General features: G+C 40.8%; 1 protein-coding gene across 4 annotated transcripts in view; it reads right to left on the reverse strand.

The window, feature by feature from the left end:
* DENND2A (DENN domain containing 2A) overlaps positions 1-20,643 on the reverse strand; it is a 122,430-nt gene that overhangs the window by 81,714 nt on the left and 20,073 nt on the right. For 2 of the 4 annotated variants that reach the window (XM_056799792.1, XM_056799795.1), the window contains exon 2: positions 1,627-1,731. In XM_056799792.1, the coding sequence (XP_056655770.1) occupies positions 1,627-1,700 (74 nt within the window). In that variant the 5' untranslated portion in view covers positions 1,701-1,731. Of the gene's footprint in view, positions 1-1,626; positions 1,732-17,374; positions 17,549-20,643 lie in introns of those variants that run through there. The other 2 variants (XM_001375250.5, XM_056799793.1) reach the window with 2 other exon arrangements.

Genomic DNA, 20,643 nt, shown 5'->3' on the forward strand with positions numbered 1-20,643 from the left:
AAGAATAATGCAATGAAGCATTGCTGAGTGCTAGATTTTCAGCATTAAATACTTGTCTGTACATATTTTATATGCTATCAGTATATAATCGTGTAAATAACTGGAATGATGATTCAGGTACTGACACTCCATCTCTGTAGGATGGAAGAAAGAATGCTGCTCATAAAACTCCATAATGAAAGAGAGTTATGAAATTATACAGGTGAAGTAAGTGGGCAGAGGGGCAAGGAAAAGGGGAAATGTTTTTTTCTTTTCTTCTGGGCAAAGCAACTTTGAGTATGTTTCCAGGACTCCTGTTTCTAGAACTCTATCCTCATTCTTATGAGGAGACATGGCCTGAGGCACGACTCAAGTCTCCCACACAATGGAAATATAGCTGTTGAGGGGACAGATGCTCAACTAAGTTGCAGAATGCTAGAGGGTACCTGAGGGAAGGGATATGATATATGAGGCAATAATATGAGAGGTAGAAGAACTGGTCATGTGCCCCCAAAGATCTAGGGGGGGTCATAGAAGAGGGAAGGGACTTAAGTACCTACTATGTGAGAATTAATAAATACCCAAAGTCACTATACGAGAGGCACTTTGCTAAGCACTTCACAAATATTGCCTCGTTTAACCCTTACAGAGGCAGGTGCTATTATTATCCCCATTTTGCAATTGAGGAAATTAGAGGCAGTAAGCAAAACAAAAACATAGCATATGAATTTGTTGATTATTCTCCCCTCCCTCAATTCAGTTCAGTAGACATTTATTAACCATCTTCTAGGTGCCAGGCACTGTGCTAGATTCCAGGGATACAGAGGTAAATATGAAACAGCCCCTGAGCTTATGTTATGATTAGGGATGACAATACATAAAAGAGAGTAGTAGATAGATATAATTCTAGATCAATACTCCTCTTAGAGATAAGAAAGTGAGAGTGAGTTCCCAGATAAGCTCTCCTCTCTCTCCCCACAAATGTGGAAACTGCATGCACTGTGCCACCTAACTGATCCAGGTTGCATGAATGGGAGATTAAAATTAAACATAATTATGGAAAACATGAAGAGGAAAGCAGTATGAAGTGCTTGGGACCAGCCTTTCTTTCCTTCCCTGACTGCACTGACGCCCCCCCCCCCTCCCCACTCTACTTGTTGAAATCCTACTCATTTTGGGTAAGGCTCAGCTCCAGTGCTATTTCCATTGAAGATTTTCCAACTGGAAATGATATGTCCCTCCCTCTTCAGATCCCTCCCTCTCAGCACTTTGTTAGTACCTCTCTTACGCACTTCTAACATTCTATTATATACCGTCTCCATTATTAAACAGTCAGATCTTGGGAGTGAGAGACTGTGTATGTCCCATTGCCTACCTTGCTCATAATAGATATTTGTGGAACTGAAATACTCAATACTCATTTCGACTAGGTTTGATTTAAATGAAAGAATTAATAAAGTGAAGGAAGCAGAAAACAAGGGGATAATTCATGAGACCCAAAAATGTTTTAGAAGGTGGAAAGTCAGATTTATGAAATGAAAGGAACTAGGATTATTCTGCCTGGAATTGAGATGGTGGGTAGGACATGGGAGGAGGTCAGGATTCTGGCGCCATTTTAAACTCCCAAAAGGAAAAAAAAATTCTCACTTGTTAACAAGTTTGTCGTTCAACTTTTCCGTCTGGCTGTTGCTCCTGGTCTCAGCTGTCTTGCTAGCTGTCATCCTGTCAGCACTAGGCACAAGTACAAGTCACCTAAGGTGGGAACAAAGAGAGACAGACTCAAATGAGAAACAGGAATTGAGGTCTTTTTCTAAAAAAGCAAGTTCAAACACTGTTGGAAGGGATATCAGAAGCCTTTAAGTCCAATCTCCTCATAGGAGATTAAATACAATTAAAGAATTGAGGCACAAAGTTGTGAATATGCAGGCTAGGACAATAAGTGCCAGAGTTATAGATTTGAACCCAAACCAGCTGACTTCAAATTCTCTTAGAATGAATTGCTGACCTGTATTTTATGACCAAAGTCATCAAAAGACTGGTTTAAAAACAAAATAAAACCAAAAACCCAAACAAATTTGTCTTGTGAAACAGAGTAAATATTACTTTAGTCTGTCACTTTGCCAGGTTCTCTCAAAATCATTTAACTGAGCTGGAAGCTCCTAATTAGAACAGCAGCATTTAATAAACAGACCATTATGATGAAAGCAAATTTATCAACACAGGGGTAATCTACTCTTTTGCTGACATTGACTGGCATCAATTTGACATACCTTCTTCTCTTTTGTGGTTAAAAAAAAAAACCCAATAAGACCCCCAAACCTTCAAGCAACCATCATCTTCCCAGATTCTGAACACCCAAGAAAAAGCAAACAGTTCACTTGTTTATACCAAAGAAGGTTTAGGAGATGATGCTCCAGAACCCAGGAGTTATGTGAGTTTACTTAGCCCTGAAAATAACAGGTACCAAGCCGATCCCAAGAGGGCAGTAACAGTTCAGAGGCAGGCAGCAATTTCATTATATTCAGGTCTCTTAGCCCCAAATGGATTAGAGAAAGAATCTGATTAAATTTCATGATATTTGATTCAACAGTGGAGTCCTGACAGGTTACTGTGGTCTTCTAGAGAGAAAACAAAAGTATCTTTTGACAAAAAGGGTTTGTATGGAACCTAAGTCAGAGTCCAAAGGAGAATCTAAACAAATTGTTCCCTCATGGAAGGTCCCATCATTGCACTCAGCACCTCTTTCCTCACAAGCTCACCTCTCCCTCTCTGAAGTCCAACATCTGCTTTTGTTAGACAACAGGATGGCTTATTTTCCTTTTCCTCTCTATCACTACCGTCACACAAACAAGGCTAGTTTTTCAAGCCTCACACTTTCTGACCTCTTCCTCCATGGATTCCCAAGGAAGGCAGCACCAAAGTATGACCAGTCCCTGAACTTCTCTCCCATTCTGGTCTCCTTCCATAGTGGTGGGAAGGAGGGATGCTCAAAGACAAGGGGACATCAGACGAATGACTGGGGAAACATTCTCTTTACTCATTATCAGCCCATCCTACCACCCACCTTTTACTTTGGTTGCCATGTAGGTCAATTAGTATTCCCTTTCACCCCTGACCCATTCTGAGGCCAGCCCTATGGGCAGACAGAACAGGTAGCTGTCTCACTGGGGTGATTTGGGAGAAAATGAAAGGCTCACCTGTTCTCCAAATCCCTCTCTTACTGGTCTCCCAGTTAGACATGGAATTTCTGCTAGTAGCACCTCTCTCTCTCTGTCTCTGTCTCTCCCTACCTCCTTTGTTTCTCTCTGTCTCTGTCTGTCTGTCTGTCTGTCTGTCTGTCTGTCTGTCTCTATCTATCTATCTATCTATGTATCTATATATACATAAACTCTAGAGCAAGGGTTGTTAACCACATTCGTGTCAATGGTCTCCTTTGTCAGTCTGATGAAATCTATGGACCCTTTTTCAAAATATTGCCTTTAAGTGCATATAACATACTACATAGGAGTAAAAAGGAAACCAATTATCTAATAATGATAGAGCCAGCCACTGTGCTAAATGCTTTATAATTATTATCTCATTTGATTCTTACAACCACCTAGGCAGGCATATTCCTATTTTACAGATAAATAAATGGAGGCACATAGATATTAAATGACTTGCCCAGGGTCACACAGCTAGTGTCTGAGGCCAAATTTAAATTCAGGTCCTCCTGATTCCAGGCCTGGCATTCTATTCACTAAATGACCTAGCTGCTTTATAGCTATATACAGTTAAAAATATATATATATGGGCATATACATAATATATGTATATGTGTGTGCCTGTAAACATGCATCAAATATGTATATATATATTTGTGTGTGTATATATACATATATATATGTCTGTCTGTCTATTTATCATATATTTTATATGATATTTTATAATTTACATATTATCATATATCAAATATAGATATCATATATATTTATCATAAGTGAAGCCAAGTCCAGACTCCAGGTTAGGAACCTTGTTCTAGAGATTCCTGTTACAATGCAAGCATACTTATGTACCCAAGAGGAACAATACATCCGTCCCCTCCTGGAGCCTTGGCCCAATCCCCTCATTCGCAGGCACCCTGAAAATGAATCAGATAGCAGGGTTCTGTGCTGCTCATGCTTCTCCTGGCAGAGCTCCCCTTTGACCCGAGGTCATAGAGGTCCTTCCAAATGGGGATTCTGGGGCTCAGAAGACGCGGACAGGCTGGAGTCAGGTCTTGACCAGGTGGCTGGACTCCCTTAAAGCCCAGACAGACTCCTCCCACCTCTTAGCCTCCCTGAGCCGCCTAGAAAGCCTGGAGCAGCCTGTTAAGAGGTAGCAATACTTCACAGGAAGTTTCTGTTGGCACAACTTGTCCTTCTGGAAGACATTCTGGCTGTTCCTTCTGACCTCAGCCCAACCCCAATGCATCTCTCTTATTTCTTGTTCAAGACCAGCTCACTGACGTGCCTCTCTCTGGCTGTCCCTCCCTTCACCTGCTTTTGATTCCCATTCATAATCTCCCCTTGCACGCTCAGCCTCTTATTCTAGAAAGGATTCTTTGCCCCATTTCTACCCCAACCCTCCTACCAACAGAATGAAAACTGTCTCCTTCCATCGTCAGTCTTGTTACAACCCAACATCTCCTAATTGTTCTTCCTTCAGTGTCTCCTCTCCAATCTATTCTCTATACAGCTGAAGTGATGCTCCTAAAGGACGAGTCTTACCGTACGACTTCCCTGGCGGGTAAATTCTGATAGCCCTATATCAAATACAACTTCTTGTTTTACATTTAAAGTCCTTCACTCCCGAGGCTCAAACCATATTGAGATCTTTCTATATCTCTATCTCCCTGTTTCTAATTCTATGACTGAGTCAAATTGACCCTGGTGCTGACATCCCATCTCCCATTTCCATTGCTTTCTTCCTCATCCTTGGAATGCACTCACTTTTTCCCTCTTAGGATCTTTAGTTTTCTTGGAACTCAGCTACAATTTCATCCCCTCTGAGTGACCTTTCCTCATCTTCACAACTGCTAGTACCTTTCCCCTCAAATTATCTTGTATTAATTTTGTATATACTAATATAAGACCTTATCATTGCAGTGTGCTTTAAGGTCTGCTAAGATACACACACACACACACACACACACACACACACACACACGGAACATTTCCTTTGATCTTCCCCACTCTGTGAGGTTGGTGCTATTATTATTTCTAGTTTGCAGATGAGGAAAAAGAGACACACAGATTCAAAGGGGGAACTTTGGTGGCCTCATCTTAAACGTTTCTTACGAGGGCAGCTGGGTGGCTCAGGGGATTGAGAGTCTGGCCTAGAGATGGGAGGTCCTGGGTTCAAATTTGGTCTCAGACACTTCCTAGCTATGTGACCCTGGGCAAGTCACTTGACCCCATTGCCTAGCCCTGACCACTCTTCTGCTTTGGAACCAATACACAGTATTGATTCTAAAATGGAAGGTAAAGGTTTAAAAAAAAAAGTTTCTCAGCCTTTTTTATGTCATGGGACCTATTTGTAAAGCATATGGACTCCTCAGAATAATATTTTAAAATGCATAAGAGGATTATAAATAAACTAAATAAACAAACAAATGAAATATAATTAAATCAGAACACAGTGTCAGGTTCTAATTGGCTGTGCGGCTCTAGGCAAGTCACTTAGCTTACTTACCACAGTTCCATATCTATAAAATGATAGCATAATGGAGGAGGAAAGAGCCAACCATTCCAGTATCTTTGCTAAGAAAATGCCACAGACAGAATCATATAGAGTCAGATGTGACTAAATGACTGAACAACAAATATATGTGTGTCTGGACACACATATTTGGAGTTAAGGTTAAGAACACTTTCATATAAAGGGATCCTTGGTAGATGTGCCAACCTGCCCAGTATGCTAATAACACTGTACTGTGTTGCCCAGAGAACTCTACCTTCTAGACCAGTATAGCCTCTAAATCCTAGTCATGCTAGATTTGGGGGTTTTGTGGGATTTTTTAATCCATACCAAGACTAACCCTTTGTTAAGGCCATCAGTGAAGAGTCTCCTAGTCTTAGGATCAGTAACACATGAGATTCAAAAGTGGTATGATTGTTGGGAAACCCTAAAAGCACCCCAAATGTGATTTAATATGATTCAATCCTCCATCTTCCCGGTGGTTTGGGGAACATGATGGCTGAAACAATGTAGTCCAATCCTTATCTGGTACAGCTAGAAAACCACCTCAATTTCATCCTTCATAAAATGAAACTGTTTAACTAAATTACCTCTAAGTTCCCTTCTAGATCTAATTCAATTGGATTTAAATCAATAATTCAATTTATTATACTCCCCCTATGTACTGGGCTCTGAAGATAAAAGAACAACAGCAAACAAAGGTCCCTAACCTCAAGAACCTCCTATTCTGTTGGACTCGATGATCCTAATAACCATTTCTGAGTTCTATCACTGGGGTTGTCACCAGCATCAATTTAGAGGGAGGGATCTGGCTTACTCCCATGCTGAAGCAGACTGACAAATGTTCTGTCCTTCCCTCCCACCCACCAAGATTTAGCACCTGGAGCATGGCTCCTCCACCTATATAAAGGTCCTCCAAAGTTAATGTGAGAAAAGACACCCTTCAGGACCTACACCTCCTCGTTAGATCACTTAAGTTGGGCAACAACTACAAAGGGCTCTCAGTGCCATTCATTGGCCCCTTAATGTGTTTGGTGGGATCTAGGCAGCCAAGACTTGGACCTGAGACTATTCATTTTATGCATCAGAAAAACTGACCTACTCCTTGTCTCCTGAAAATATCGCATGTTAATGCCTTGAATGTTAGCCTGGGCCAACGATTTCATCAGGATAGGGAGCTTCCAGTTCAATAACTCCTTCCAGGGATACGGATGGGTAATTTGCCTTATAGAATCAGTTTGGAAACTATGATTTCAGAACCCTTTTACACTCTTAAAAATGGTTGAACGCCCCCAACCCCCCACTCCACCAGGGGCAGCTAGTTATTGCAATGGATGGAGTACCAAGACTGAAGTCAGGAATGTTCAAATCTGCCCTCAGACACTTACTAGCAAATCACTGGGCAAATCACTTAACCCCATTTTCTCAATTTCTTTATCTATAAAATGACCTGGAAAAGGAGATAGAAAACCTTCAGTGTCTCTGCCAAGAGAACCCTAAATGGGGTCACAAAGAGTTGGACATGACTGAAGTGACCGAACATCAACAACATATTGTCTCTTGTATATAAGCTCCTTGAAGGGAAGGATTGTTTTGCTTTTTTGTTTTGTATTCCAAGCATCTAACATAGTGTCTGGCATTTAACAGGTATTTAATAAACATTTGTTGACTTGAATTAAATCCTTCTAATTCCCCCAACAGTAAAGAGCTCTCCTCATGTCTCTCTCATTGAACTGTGCTTTGTAACTCTCTAATATATGTACATTTTGTGCGTTATCTAGTTCTCTGGTAACCTCCATGAGGGGAGGTAATTTTCTTTCTTTTTTTTAAACCCTTATCTTCCATCTTGAAATCAATACTGTGTATTGGTTCCAAGGCAGGAGAATGGTAAGGGCTAGGCAATGAGGGTCAAGAGGTATTTTTCTAAATGACTTCACTCACCCCCTCAATACACACACACACACACAGGCACTCACAAACAAGGCATAATAAATATAGCTGCTCTGAGTATAGAGAGAGGATAAATAATTGGAGGACTATATTTCAGATTTGGTCCAGGAGTTAGTAATATACCATAATGCCATTCAGGGAGCAGAGTGCCCCTGTGGTACTTCAATGATTCATGAATGCCATTTTATGTATCCTACTGGATCAGTCAGCAATCATCTATCTTGATGACATCTTGATCTATTCTCAAGACTTAGTTCAGTATATTGTGAAAGTCCAAATTATCCTGGCCAGCCTCCAGTCGTGCAATGAATATGCCAAGCTAGAGAAATGCAGACTCACCGAAATCAAACTCCTGGGACATATAATTTCCCCATAAGGTGTCCAGATGGAATTCTGCAAGATTGATGCCATCCTCAGTGGGTAAAGCCCTGAATTCAACCCTAAGGAACTCCTCCTACCTTTCCTGAGGCTCCTGAGCCACTACAAGTTCAACATGCCTCCTTAATATCCTTATTATATTCCTGACCAATGTGCCACAAGGGCACTGTGCTTTCCACTGGTGCCTAGAGTCCATTGGGACTTAGAAGTTCTGCAGCAATGGTGCCAGTAGACCTCTAGAGTAGGAATTCTATTTTTTTTTTTGAGATGTAAAATGGATAATTTTGAATACATTAAATTTTAAAAGCTTTGTACAAACAAAACCAATGCAGCTAAGATCAAAAGGAAAGTAGCAAGTTGATAAAAAAAATTATAGTTTCTCAGATAGAGGTCTCATATCTAAAATATATAGAGGAAGAAGCTAGATGGCTCAGAGGATTGAAAGCCAGGCCTAGAGACAGAAAGTCCTAGGTTCAAATCTAGCCCCAGACACTCTCCAGCTCTGCAACTCTATGCAAGTCCCTCAACCTCTATTGCTCAGTCCCTACCACTCCTCTACCCCAGAACCCACATTTAATATTGATCCTAAGATGGAAGTTAAGGGTTATTTAAAAAAAAAAAACTAAAATGTATAGTGAACTTTGTCAAATTCATAAGAATAGGAGTCATTCCTTAGGTGATAAATGGTCAAATGATATGAACAGAGTTTTTGGACGAAGAAATCAAAGTTCTATGTAAACTATTTGAAAAATGTAGAGCAGGGCAGGAGGGAAGGAAGAAAGGAAGGAAAGAAAGAAGGAAGGAAAGAACGAGGAAAAAAGAAAGGAAAGAAAAGAAGGAAGGAAGGACTTATTCAGTTTCTATCATGCCAGGTATTGTGCTAAGCACTTTACAAATTTCTCATTTGATCTTCACAATAACTTTGAGAGGTAGGTGCTATTATTCTCATTTTACAGTTGAGGAAACTGAGGAAGAGATAAGTGACTTGCCCTGGTCAAATGCCATTAATTGTCTGATGTAAAATTTGAGCCTTCCTGTCCATAGACCCAATGTCACAGCTTCTACAGATACACCAAAAATACTGAGGAAACAAAAATAAATAATGAAATAATTCTTATTCCCAATTATCTTACATTCTAAAGGGGGTAAACATATATTTACATAATTAGAAGTAGCAAGTGGGAAAGAGTTAAGAAATCCCCTTAGAATGTGATTATATTAGGGTAACTACCCTGTTACCAAAGAAGATGTGTTCTCAAATCAGACTGAAGCTTTTAGGGCGGTCTTCTGCTTGGTGATTTGAAGGCTTTGGTGACCTCTCTCACCAGTCCAAGTGACTAACCCATATAAAAGAAATGTAAAGGCCCTGTGGTTTGGTGAATAAAGACAACTTTCAATGAACAGGGAGAATAGGGAGAAAAAAAGAAAAAGAGAAAGATGCAGAGGAAGGGGGGGGGTTGGAGGGGAAAAGAATGAAAGGAAGGAAGAATTGAGCAAGGACCAGTGAAGAATAGTTGTGTCAATTTAGGGGGGAGGAGAGGAAAGGGAAATCTCAGTTCTGTTCTGTCTAATGCATCATGGCTAATCACTTTGCTTACACAGCTCATTCATTACTGCACAATCTATGGCATATTTGTGGTGAAGCCAACTATGGCCCTTTAAGAAGCCAGCCCAGAGGGCCTCTCATATTCACTGAGGCATTATTCGAGGGCCCTGAAAGACCTTTCAGGGAGAGGAAGGAACTCACTGTCCCTCTCATAATGCTCTGCACAGCCAATAGATTTTGGAATGCCTCCATTTGGCTGGCCTGCCAGACACTGCTCTTCTATCCTGTGCTTGGCGCCAGGCCCAAAGAGACTTCAAGGATACTAGCCATCCCAGTTCTCCCCCAACCACCCACTCCTTAGTACATCTGTGCTCAGGCCTTAAGACAGAAACCTGCAACAATCTAGTCTTGCTCTGTTTTAGCTTAGTCCTCTGCATACTCCTCCCTTTCTAAAATGGCGGCCATTCCAAGCTCAAGTGGCCATACAGCTGGCAGAGCACCCAGGACCAGTTGGGGAGGGGGGACGTTGTCACCAATTATCTATGTGAGCCGCTTTTCCAAGGGACACGTATCTTCTTGCTCTGTTCATTCACCTCCATTTATCAGGGAAGTCAGGAGTGAGTAAAGCCTCGGAAATCAACTATTTTATCTCTTAGACATCCAACAAAGGCAAAACTGGAGCAGCCTGGCAGGAGTGAAGGCGAGGAGGTGGAAGGAAGAAGAGGGTGACAGCTATCCATGTATTAGCCCTATGGGACATCACCACGTTTGTGTACGCCTGGCATTCTCTTCCTGAGAGGAGGCTTTTATAGAGAGCTATTGGCGGGGCAGGGAAGGGAGAGGAGGTCTGGATCTGATTTCAATGGTGTAGGAAACTAACTCACCATGTAGAAACTCCATCCACCAATGCAGATCGCTCATCTGTTTTTTATTATTTTAGAGAGTTGCCTGGGGCCACTGGGAAGCTAAGTGATTTGTGCATTGTTAAGCAATTTGGTCTATACCAGAAACTGAATTTGAACCCTGGGCTTCCCAACTGCAAGGCCACTATGCCCCAGCGCCTTTCACATTTTGCTTGTGACTCGACATACATTATTTCATTTGATTCTCACAACTCTGAGAGGTTGCTATGGTGGGTATTATTAATTATTACTGTTATTGTTATTATTTTATATTTTATACAAATATTTTACATTTTCCAGATGAGGGCTTTTGCTGGAAAATTTCCATCATTCTCATTAACTTCCTCCTAGCATCCTTGAATGCCATCAAACTGGAATACTGTGTTGGAATTACTGTCTTATTCCTTGTATTCTTTTCTTCTTGAAGATGGCAGCTGAAATATAGGAGCAGCTTTTTACATGTTTCGTAACTTGTTTTTCTTCAAGATCTCCTGGAGGCTGTCCAACTACATGATGTCATTAAATAGCAGCAAGCTCAGGCCATGGGATGTAGATCCTATTGCAGGACCATGTGCATGCATTCACTAGTCATTGATTCACATAACAGAAATTTATAGAGCATCTACTATGTAGGGAGAGCTCTTTTCAGGCTACTTGCATTACTGATCATCAGAGAAAGCACGTCAGGCTCCAGAATTTTACTGCAAAGTATATGTGTTATACTCTTTAGTATATGTGTTGTCCTTTGTTTTGAAGCTTCTCTAAAAAACAGTATTGTTTTGGAATGCCTTGTTATTATCATTGTGTCTAGGATTACTGATCCCTATACTTTTGTATATCAACATGTAAATATTATGAAGTGATCCCTTCACTGATTTTTTTTTAATATAGACCTTATTATCCACTTGTATTCTGATTCTTTTTTTTTAAGCCCTTACTTTCCATCTTAGAATCACTACTGTGTATTGCTATCAAGGCAGAAGAGAAGTAAGGGCTGGGCAATTGGGGTTGTGACTTGCCCAGGGTTACACAGTTAAGGAAGTATCTGAGGCCAGATTTGAACCTAGGACCTCTCAACTCTAGACCCAGTTCTTGAAACATTGAGCCTCCTAGCTGATCCCTTGTATTCTGATTCTAAAATAAATGATTTGTGCCCAGAATGTTTCCTGGACAATGAGAGTTGTGGAATGACTAACTGAATAAATGAAGCAACTGGGCAATGTGATGGTGTTCTGAGCTGAGCCTGACACAGCTGGTCCCCTGGTACTTTAGGTTCCAATATTAACAATGAGCATCTAGGTGTCTCAATAGTTAGACTCATCTTCCTGAGTTCAAATTTGGCCTCAGACCCTAGCTTTGCGACCCTTAAGAAGTCACTTAATTTTGTTTGCCTAAATTTCCTCATCTGCAAAATGAGCTGGAGAAGGAAATGGGAAACCAGTCCAGTATCTGCCAAGAAAACCCCAAATGGAGTCCTAAAGAATCAGACACAACTGAAAAAAAAAAAGACTGTACAACTGAACATTAGAACAAAATTGAATACTTGTAGGGAATTGAACAGTTAACAAAAGGAGATTTACTTAGCCAGACCAAGAGAAAGATATGCAAAAAGGATGGACATTTAAGACACCTTGAGATGGATTAACTGAGGAAAGTTCCTTTGCATGAGTTGCCTATCATAACCCACCAAGCATCAGGGAGCACCTGGGACCCCACAGGGGAGTCCAGGAAGTAATGTCAACAGTTGAGCCTTTATTCTCCTGAACCAATCAAACATCAAGGATGGGCTTCATAACCTTTTAAGGAAAACTAACCTAACTTGCTTGGGTTCAGGGAGGAAAATGTTCCTATTGCACACAGTCATAGTAATCTAAAAGTTTCCTGACAGGCTCCTTTTTAGTTATTGGCCAAGTAGTCACAGAAAAAGGGCTTCCTTCAGGAGTTTAGTTAGTTACTGTACCATAAGAAGCAATGAAGGCTTCCGAGAAGCATGGGAAGGCTTATATGAATTGATGCAGAGTGAAGAGAGAACTAGGAAACACTATACATACAATTATAACAATGTAAATAGAAAGAACAACTATAATATAAAAAGAAACGAATGTGTAATTACAATGCCTAAACTTAGTCCTGAGGAGGAGAGGAGAAAAAGCACCACCTCCCTACTTGGTATAGGACATAGAACTTGATTTGAGCAATATTTATGTTTTGGGAACTTTAAAATAAAGACAATATTTGTTACTTAATTTTGAAACAATCCTTGGACTGTAAAGTGATAAATAGCTTGAATTCTAACATACAGACTTGATATCAAGGTATCCATTTGTGCTATTTAAAAATATATATAGATAGGGAAAATAAGGTTTTCTTTTCATGACTGTTAAATTACAAATCAGTGGAGGTAGAGTTGACTAGTTTAAAGTGCAACATTGCATTTCCCTCTTTGTTTAATGTTACTGCTAAAGATTGTTCTATCCCTGCAAACACCCACCTAATCTTATTCACTGAGAATGTTTTGTTTTGTTTTGTATTAATTTGGGATCATTCTATGCTTTGTTACTTCTTTGTGTAACATTTTCACCCGTATGCAAATCTACTTTTCAGTCCCTTTTTTCCAGTGTGGGAGGAGGTCAAGTAAAGATTGTTGGCTGTTTCATGAAAAAAGAAAGAAAGAAAGAATAATTTAAAAAAGGTACTGGATACTGATCATTACTTGGTTAATGCACTGATTTGTTGTTTTTTTTTAATTCTTTATTACAAGAGATGGCTCTTTGGCTGGAGGAGGAAACAATAATACATTTGGAAATAAAGATGTGTAAAAACAAACCACCTAAGTTGTTTTGTTTTTTTGTTAATTAGAGAGCTTATTCTTTATTTTCTAATCATATCTACAACTGTGGGTGACACTTCCTCTTGATTTTTGCACATGAAATTTAGAGGAAGGCTCTAGGACATTGGGTGGACCCCTGTAAAGTATCATATACAGGAGGGCATAGACAAAGGTTATATAGGATGAGAAGGTATAGAGGAGTATGGTAAGGGCATGCCCCCTCCCTTCCCCATAGATGAGATCACAGATTCCTTCAAGTAATGGGCATGTATAGACTCCTCTGAGAGTTATCGTTAGGTATTTTCTTATAATCTTAGGGTTTTGAGAGCACGGATTGAACAAATGTTCTAATAAAACAGCCACAACAGGAGGGGTACTCTTGCCTGGAGAATGACGGGAAGAATGCCTTCTACTTTCTTCATTGTAATTCCATGTTTACAACCCTGAAGGGTTGTTTTTTGTTTTTAATGTCTATGGAATGCATCTTACATATAGGGATATATTTGGTCCTCCTGTTGGCATAAGGAAATACATATTTCATTCCACAATGTTTTGCTTTGCTTTGTTTTATAATGCAGTTGTGGAAATTCAATATTAACTGGAATTACCCCTTTTTCGTGCCCTGAGATGACCTTTTGATTTTCGAGCAAAAGATCTGACTTCTGAACCTCAGAACTCTTTCTCTCTGGGGGAATGGGTGGACTCTTCCCTACCATGCTGGGAGATGCTGTGCCAGGATTGTGCAGCCATTCTAAGGACTGTGTGGTGACTCCTGGCATCAGGAAGACCCTCCTCTTGTCCGGCCTGAGGCTAGAGTCCTCCAAATCAGAGGGGCTCAGGAAAGGGATATCAGAGGAGCATAAATTAGAGTAGGGGAAGGCAGTGGGCTCTTCTAGCCTTGGGATCATGGACAGAGGAGGTAGTGAAGAGAGCACTGAAGTCTCGGGGGTCTGGCTGAGCAGCTGGCTTCCGGGGAGGTGGCTAGGAGAGTGCCAGTGTGGGTGGTCTGGCTCAGGGATGGCTAAGAGTGGGGGGAGGCAGTTTTCCTCCCCTACAAAAACCACTACCCTCTCAATTTCTTCTTGTCCTTCATCTCATCACTGCCAGGATTACTAAGCCATTGTTAAACTATGCTTCTATGGTCATTTCTCTAGCTGCTTCCTCACCTGAATATCATATTAAATAGTCTTGCTTACTAATTTTTTTCCTGTATGTATATCTTGACTTCAAGTTCTCTGTAAACTCCTCTCAGACAGGGAATGGGTCTTATTCATTTTTGGCATCCTCCTTACAGCAAGCACAGTTCTAGGCTCATGAAGACTCAACAAATGCCTGATTGGTGCTAGTGGTTGAGTATATGTATGCATGAATGTGCATTCTTGTGTCTGGGTGACTGTGTAATTCTATGTACATATAGGTATGTTCAGTTTACTATATTCATAGCTTTATGTACTTAAAAAAAAAAAACCTCTTTTCTTTTCTCTTAAAATCAATACAAAGCATTGGTTCCAAGGCAGAAGAGTGCTATGGGCTAAGAAATTGGGGTCAAGTGACTTGCCCAGTGTAATACAGATAGGAAGTGTCCAAGGGCAGATTTGAACTCAAAATATCCCATCTCTATGCCTGACTTTTTGTTCTTTGAGCCATCTAGCTGCCCTTATGTGTGCTTTTAAGGAAAAAACCAATATATAAAAAGCTAAACCCTCTTAACAAATAAATCAGAGTAATTATTCATGTAGTAAAGTGATTGTTTTAGGAAAGCTATTCCTTTAAAACTAAAGGTTTCAATGAACTGAAAAAAATTAGTATATTTGAGAAACACATCACATTAACTGAGATAAAATCATCTGAATATGAGCATCCTTCTAAGTAGGTGTCAAATTCCATTAGAAATAAATACCATCATCATGATAACCTCTATGTCATATTTCCAAGCCCATGTCAATGGCCTGTGTATTTGTAGCAACAGTAAACACAACCACATTCCAGTTCATTTAAAAAAAAAAATGGAGTCTCTTGGAACGAATGATAATTAGATTTTTCTTATACTGATGCAGCTCTAGAATCATGAAGTCTTAGAGTAGAACTTGGTCTCAGACACCATATTAATTCAATACTCTCATTTTACTGATAAGGAAACTGCAGATTCTAGGCAGTTTCTTAACAGGGAAGAGAGCCCCAGTCTCTTGACTTCCAGTCTAGTGTTCTGACATTCTTTAGGGTCGCTTTGTGTATCTATGTTGGTATCATACAAATATATTTTTGATTGTAGATCTATATTTCTATGCCTGTCTCCAGAGAGATGCCAACACCAGTGCCTCCAACCATCCCAGCTTTTTGGTCGTATCTATGGAAACACTGTTGTTTCCCATTCCCTTAGCACACATGCTTTGCACCCCACCTTCCCTCTGCCCTTCTCCAATTTTTGCTTTGGAGCCAAAATTTAAACTTAGCCTTACTGTCCATGAGCATCTGTGTCTGGCTCTGTGGTGTCCCTTGGAAGACCCTTGTGTTACCTAGCAGCTCTGCACACAGTCACATGGCATGCCTGAGCCCAGCTGGGTGGATGACCTATACTGCTTACCCCACTGCCTCTCGGCAAGCTAAATGGTAAGAGATAGTTTATTCCCATTATCTCTATTTCCATAGTGACCATCGAGGGGTGCCAATTTTTAGATCCCAGTTTGTATTAATCATGGCTCTGAGCAGATGTTTCCATAGAAGTGAATAGAGATAGTGTAGTGATGGATGGCGGAGGCAAATATTCATTGAATTTATTCATTCGCTCTGCCAACATTTATTGAGTACCTATTATGCAAAGCACCGTGCTGGTAGACAAAAACGGGTAAGACACAGTCCCTGTTTTCAGGGAGTTCATAATCTCACAGTGCAGATAAACTATGCACAAAAAATGAGTGAACCCATTTGAAGTGCCATCTGAGTGGTATGAAACAAATGCCATATGTGGTCATTGTTCAGTTCTAGCTGTGGTGATGAGTGATGGCTTCATGGAAGCCAAAGCATTTGAGGTAGGTCTTGGAGGATGAGTAGAATTTGATGGGTAGAAATTGGAGGTCAGGAAAGGAAGGATAAAAGATCATCTTTTCTGCCTTAGAAAACAGTCTCTAGGGGTTTCCAATCTTGAAAGCATCTAAAACCCTCCCCAATTCCAGAACCATTGAAACAATCTGTTGATTGAAGCTTCTACGTTTACTTTCTCGCCTCTAGATTTCCTTCTAAAGAAGTCTGTCATAAATAGGATGGTCCATTATGGCAGGGAAAAAGACCCTGAGAGCAAGGACTGTGTTACTGACTTTCTTTGTGTCCCCAACACTTAGAATGGCCCCCTCTCAGGTACCTGGTCACTGTCACTTCTTGTGAAAGGAAATATTTCTATGACCAAGGGGAAGATCACTCACTAAGACCTCATTGTTGTATGCCTATGAAACCTGGACAGAAAACCAGCAGTGTGCCAGGAAATGGCATCACTTCCATTTGAATTGTAGGAAGATTCTGAAGATCAGCAGGCAAGATAAGGTACCCAACACTGAGGTCCTTTCTTGAGCTGAACTGCCAGGCATTCAGACTCTGCTGCAGGCAGCACCACTCTGATTATTCGAATGCCAAACGTACGTTTGCCTAAAAGACCATTTGATGGAGAACTCGCACAAGGCAAGTGCTCATGCTGAGGTCAGAAAAAGGGATACAAGGACACTTTCAAGGTCTCTCTGAAGAACTATGGTCTCTATTGTGAGACATGGAAGGTCTTGGCATAGGCCTATCCAGTATGGTGCACCAGCATCAAAGAAGGCTCTGTGCTATATGAGCAAAGCAGAATTTCAGGAGCTTAAAAGAAACATGAGATTCACAAATTTAGAGACATCTCCATCCCAAGGGTTCATATGGGCTATTAGTGCCTGACCTGTGGTAGAACCTTCTGAGCTCATGCTGCTCTGATACTGCTTTGAGGGAGGGATAAGTTTAGTAAGAAAATGAAAGTTTGCAGAGGACAGATTTGGCAGGGTCCCCAGGGTAGGTCCCAGGTCCAAATGGACGCAGGCCTTGGCTTACTGACAGTGCAGATAGTTGGTTCAGGTTTAACGTCAGGATCACAGGGTTCTTCTCCCAAGGAAACACAGCAACAGGATAACCACAAGAACAGCAAGCAGAAAAAGGAGGCACGATAGAGTCAGAAACCTCAGGACAGGCAGCCACTCTTCCCAGGTTACATCCAGAGAAAGAACCAACCGCCCCTCAGTTCTAGCTTAACCCTTCCTTCCAGCATTCCAGAATCTTTCTCTGCAGGTCACATGCATCTGTCCTCTGCAAACCTTCATTTTCCTATGAAACTTCTCTGTTCCTCATAACAATTTGTATGTAGGTGCTCACATTTTTCTCCCCTGTTAAATTGTAAGCCCCTTAAAGACAGAGAGTATTTTTGCTTGGCACATAGTAAGGAATTAATAAATGTCTGTTGACTTTATCTGACCAATAAACATAAGCTCTTTGAGGACAGTCTGTTTCATTTTTGTCTTTGAATCTTCAGGGCCTAGCACAGTGCTTGACCCTTAGGAGCTGATTAATAAATGTTTGTTGATGGGGCAGCTGGATGGCTCAGTGGATTGAGATTTGGCCTCAGATACTTCCTAGCTGTGTGACCCTGGGCAAGTCACTTAACTCCCCATTGCCTAGCCCTTGCCATTCTTTTCCCTTGGAACCAATACCTAATATTGATTCTAAGATGGAAGGTAAGGGGTTAAAAAATAAAATAAATGCTTATTGAATGAATCAAGTAAAAGGTATAATTTGCAGAAGGAAAGGACAAATCATGCCTAACTAATTGACTTAAGTTCTTTGAGGTGATAAGGAAAGCAGGATTCAGTGAACTTAATTTATTTAGATTTTTCAAAAAGCTTCCATGAAGGGCAGCTAGGTGACTCTGTGGATAGGATACCATACCTAAAGGCAGGAAGTCCTGGATTCAAATTTGATCTCAGAAACTTCCTGTGTGACTCTGAGACCCCCCAGTCACTGCTTCTAAACCCAGGTTATCAAAGTAACTACTCTATTTACAAAGCTCCAGAATCAAGATAAAAATCTAGCCCTGCCTTTTTCTCTAACTTCCTCAAAGAGAGAGACAAAACAATAAACATGGGAATTCTAAATAAAAATGTAAAGCTTTGATCAATGGAAACTGTTTTTAAAGTGATGCCATTTTAACATAGACACTAAAACTGATGACAAGAAGACAGGAAGTTTGCAACTGGGCACTTTCCCTTCCTTCTGCTCACACATAAATGAGAATGCAGTTGGGAATGGCTCCCCCGCCTCAGCTCCTTGACTCAGTCACTTAACAAGCATTTTTTACAAGCTTAGAAGGTGTCAGACACCACTGTTAAATACTGGGATACAAAGAAAAATTGAAAATGGTTCCTGCCCTCATGGGGTAATGGAGGCACCAACTTATCCAGGTGTACACAAGATCCATACAGAATGGATGGAAGGCAGCCTTAAAGGGCACAGTACTACCTATTAAGTGACTGGGCAGAAGGGGGTGTTTGAACTAAGTCTTGAAATAGTCAGGGACTCTAAGAGGTGGAGGTAAGGAGGAAGACCATTCCAGGCATGAGGGATAGCCAGAGCCAAAGCTTGCAGAAGGGATCCTGGACTTTGTTTTACCCCCATCAGGTATTTCTGCTTTCTCCCACTCATGGGTCATGTCTCAACATGCACATCCAGGTTTCAAGTCTAAGCTCTGGAAGAGGTTCCCTAGCCCCAAAGGAACACAGCTCTGGATCTTCATTTGCTAGGTCCTGGATAGCTAGATCCCCACTTCTTTGTTGCTCCATATCCAACGCTCAGGCTTTCTGTTTTGATCCCTATTTCTCAGTGCCTCTGGCTGCGTTCTGACCTCCAGTCTTACAAGGTCTGGGGTTTGAATGCTGTTGCCCAAACACACCCTGACTTTTCCCACCTTAGTGTCTTTGTTTACAGCTCTCCATTCCCAGGATGTCCTCTCTTCCTCTCCTTCCATGTTGAATCCCTACTTATCCTTTAAAAATGAATCCAAATGGCACCTCTTCCATAAACCCTTCTGTGATTTCTCCTATTTGCTATCACACAATGGAAGGAGAACACAATCAACCATAGGCAAAACTAAAATTGCCAAATTAGTCCCCAACCTCCCATTCCCTGCCCCTTCTTCTTTGTTCTCCAATCAAAATAGGATCTGATCTCAATCATTTATGTTAGTCCACTGTTTGAATTAATTGTTATTTCAAAGGTGCATTTGCCTTGTGAAATAAAAGACTGAAACAAGTAGGAAGATATACAGATTGTCTCAGAAGTCTTTGTGCAGCTTTAAGCCATTAAGACTTGGGATTTAGAACTGGGACCACTTTGGATCTGAAGGTATACCTGATTAGGCTCCTTCAGGAAAGGGTTCGTATATGAATTTGTTATGTTTTTAATATTTTTACTACTGTATTTCAATATTTTTTAATCCTACCAATTTTATTTCATGCATTTAAAAACACTACTTGGAGAAGGGGGTCCCTAGACTTCACCAAATTGCCATAGGGGTTCATTAAAAAAAGGGTTAAGAACACCTGCTTGAGGGGAAGATTGTGGGGCTATTTCTTTGGAAGAATCAGAAAGAATGGTTCATAGAATACCTCTTCCCTCTGCCCAACTAAGGGCCCACTGAATCCACTGGAGAAGAATACCCTAGACTTGAATTCAGTTTAGCTTCTAGACATCTATTCCCAGGAACTGCTGGGATGAGGAGATTTTCATATTAACCCCTTTTTCTATCCTTCCTTCCTTCCTTCCTTCCTTCCTTCCTTCCTTCCTTCCTTCCTTCCTTCCTTCCTTCCTTCCTTCCTTCCTTCCTTCCTTCCTTCTTCCTTCCTTCCTTCCTTCCTTCCTTCCTTCCTTCCTTCCTTCCTTCCTTCCTTCCTTCCTTCCTTCCTTCCTTCCTTCCTTCCTTCCTTCCTTCCTTCCTTCCTTCCTTCCTTCCTTCCTTCCTTCTTCCTTGACTGAGTTCATGTCAGGTGCCAACCTTCTTTGCCTCGAGTATTCTAGAGACAGATACCATCTGCCAGCTAATTCATAAATTGCTATTACAATCTTTCTTTTTTGATGTCCTAGAAAAATTTTCTGTGCCTCCTATCCTATCTGCTACTTCTGGTAAAAGTTTTTTTTTTAATAACAAACCAGGTTACTAGAAGATTATTTTAATAAGCACGCCTAAATACAATTTAGCCACATATTTCCTGTACATTTTAATTGTGGAGCTCTAAGTGTTATAATTTTCTTGAGATCATGGAATTTAGAGCTGG

The sequence above is a fragment of the Monodelphis domestica genome, chromosome 5 (assembly GCF_027887165.1).
Source record: "Monodelphis domestica isolate mMonDom1 chromosome 5, mMonDom1.pri, whole genome shotgun sequence".
In the NCBI taxonomy this organism is placed as follows: domain Eukaryota; kingdom Metazoa; phylum Chordata; class Mammalia; order Didelphimorphia; family Didelphidae; genus Monodelphis; species Monodelphis domestica.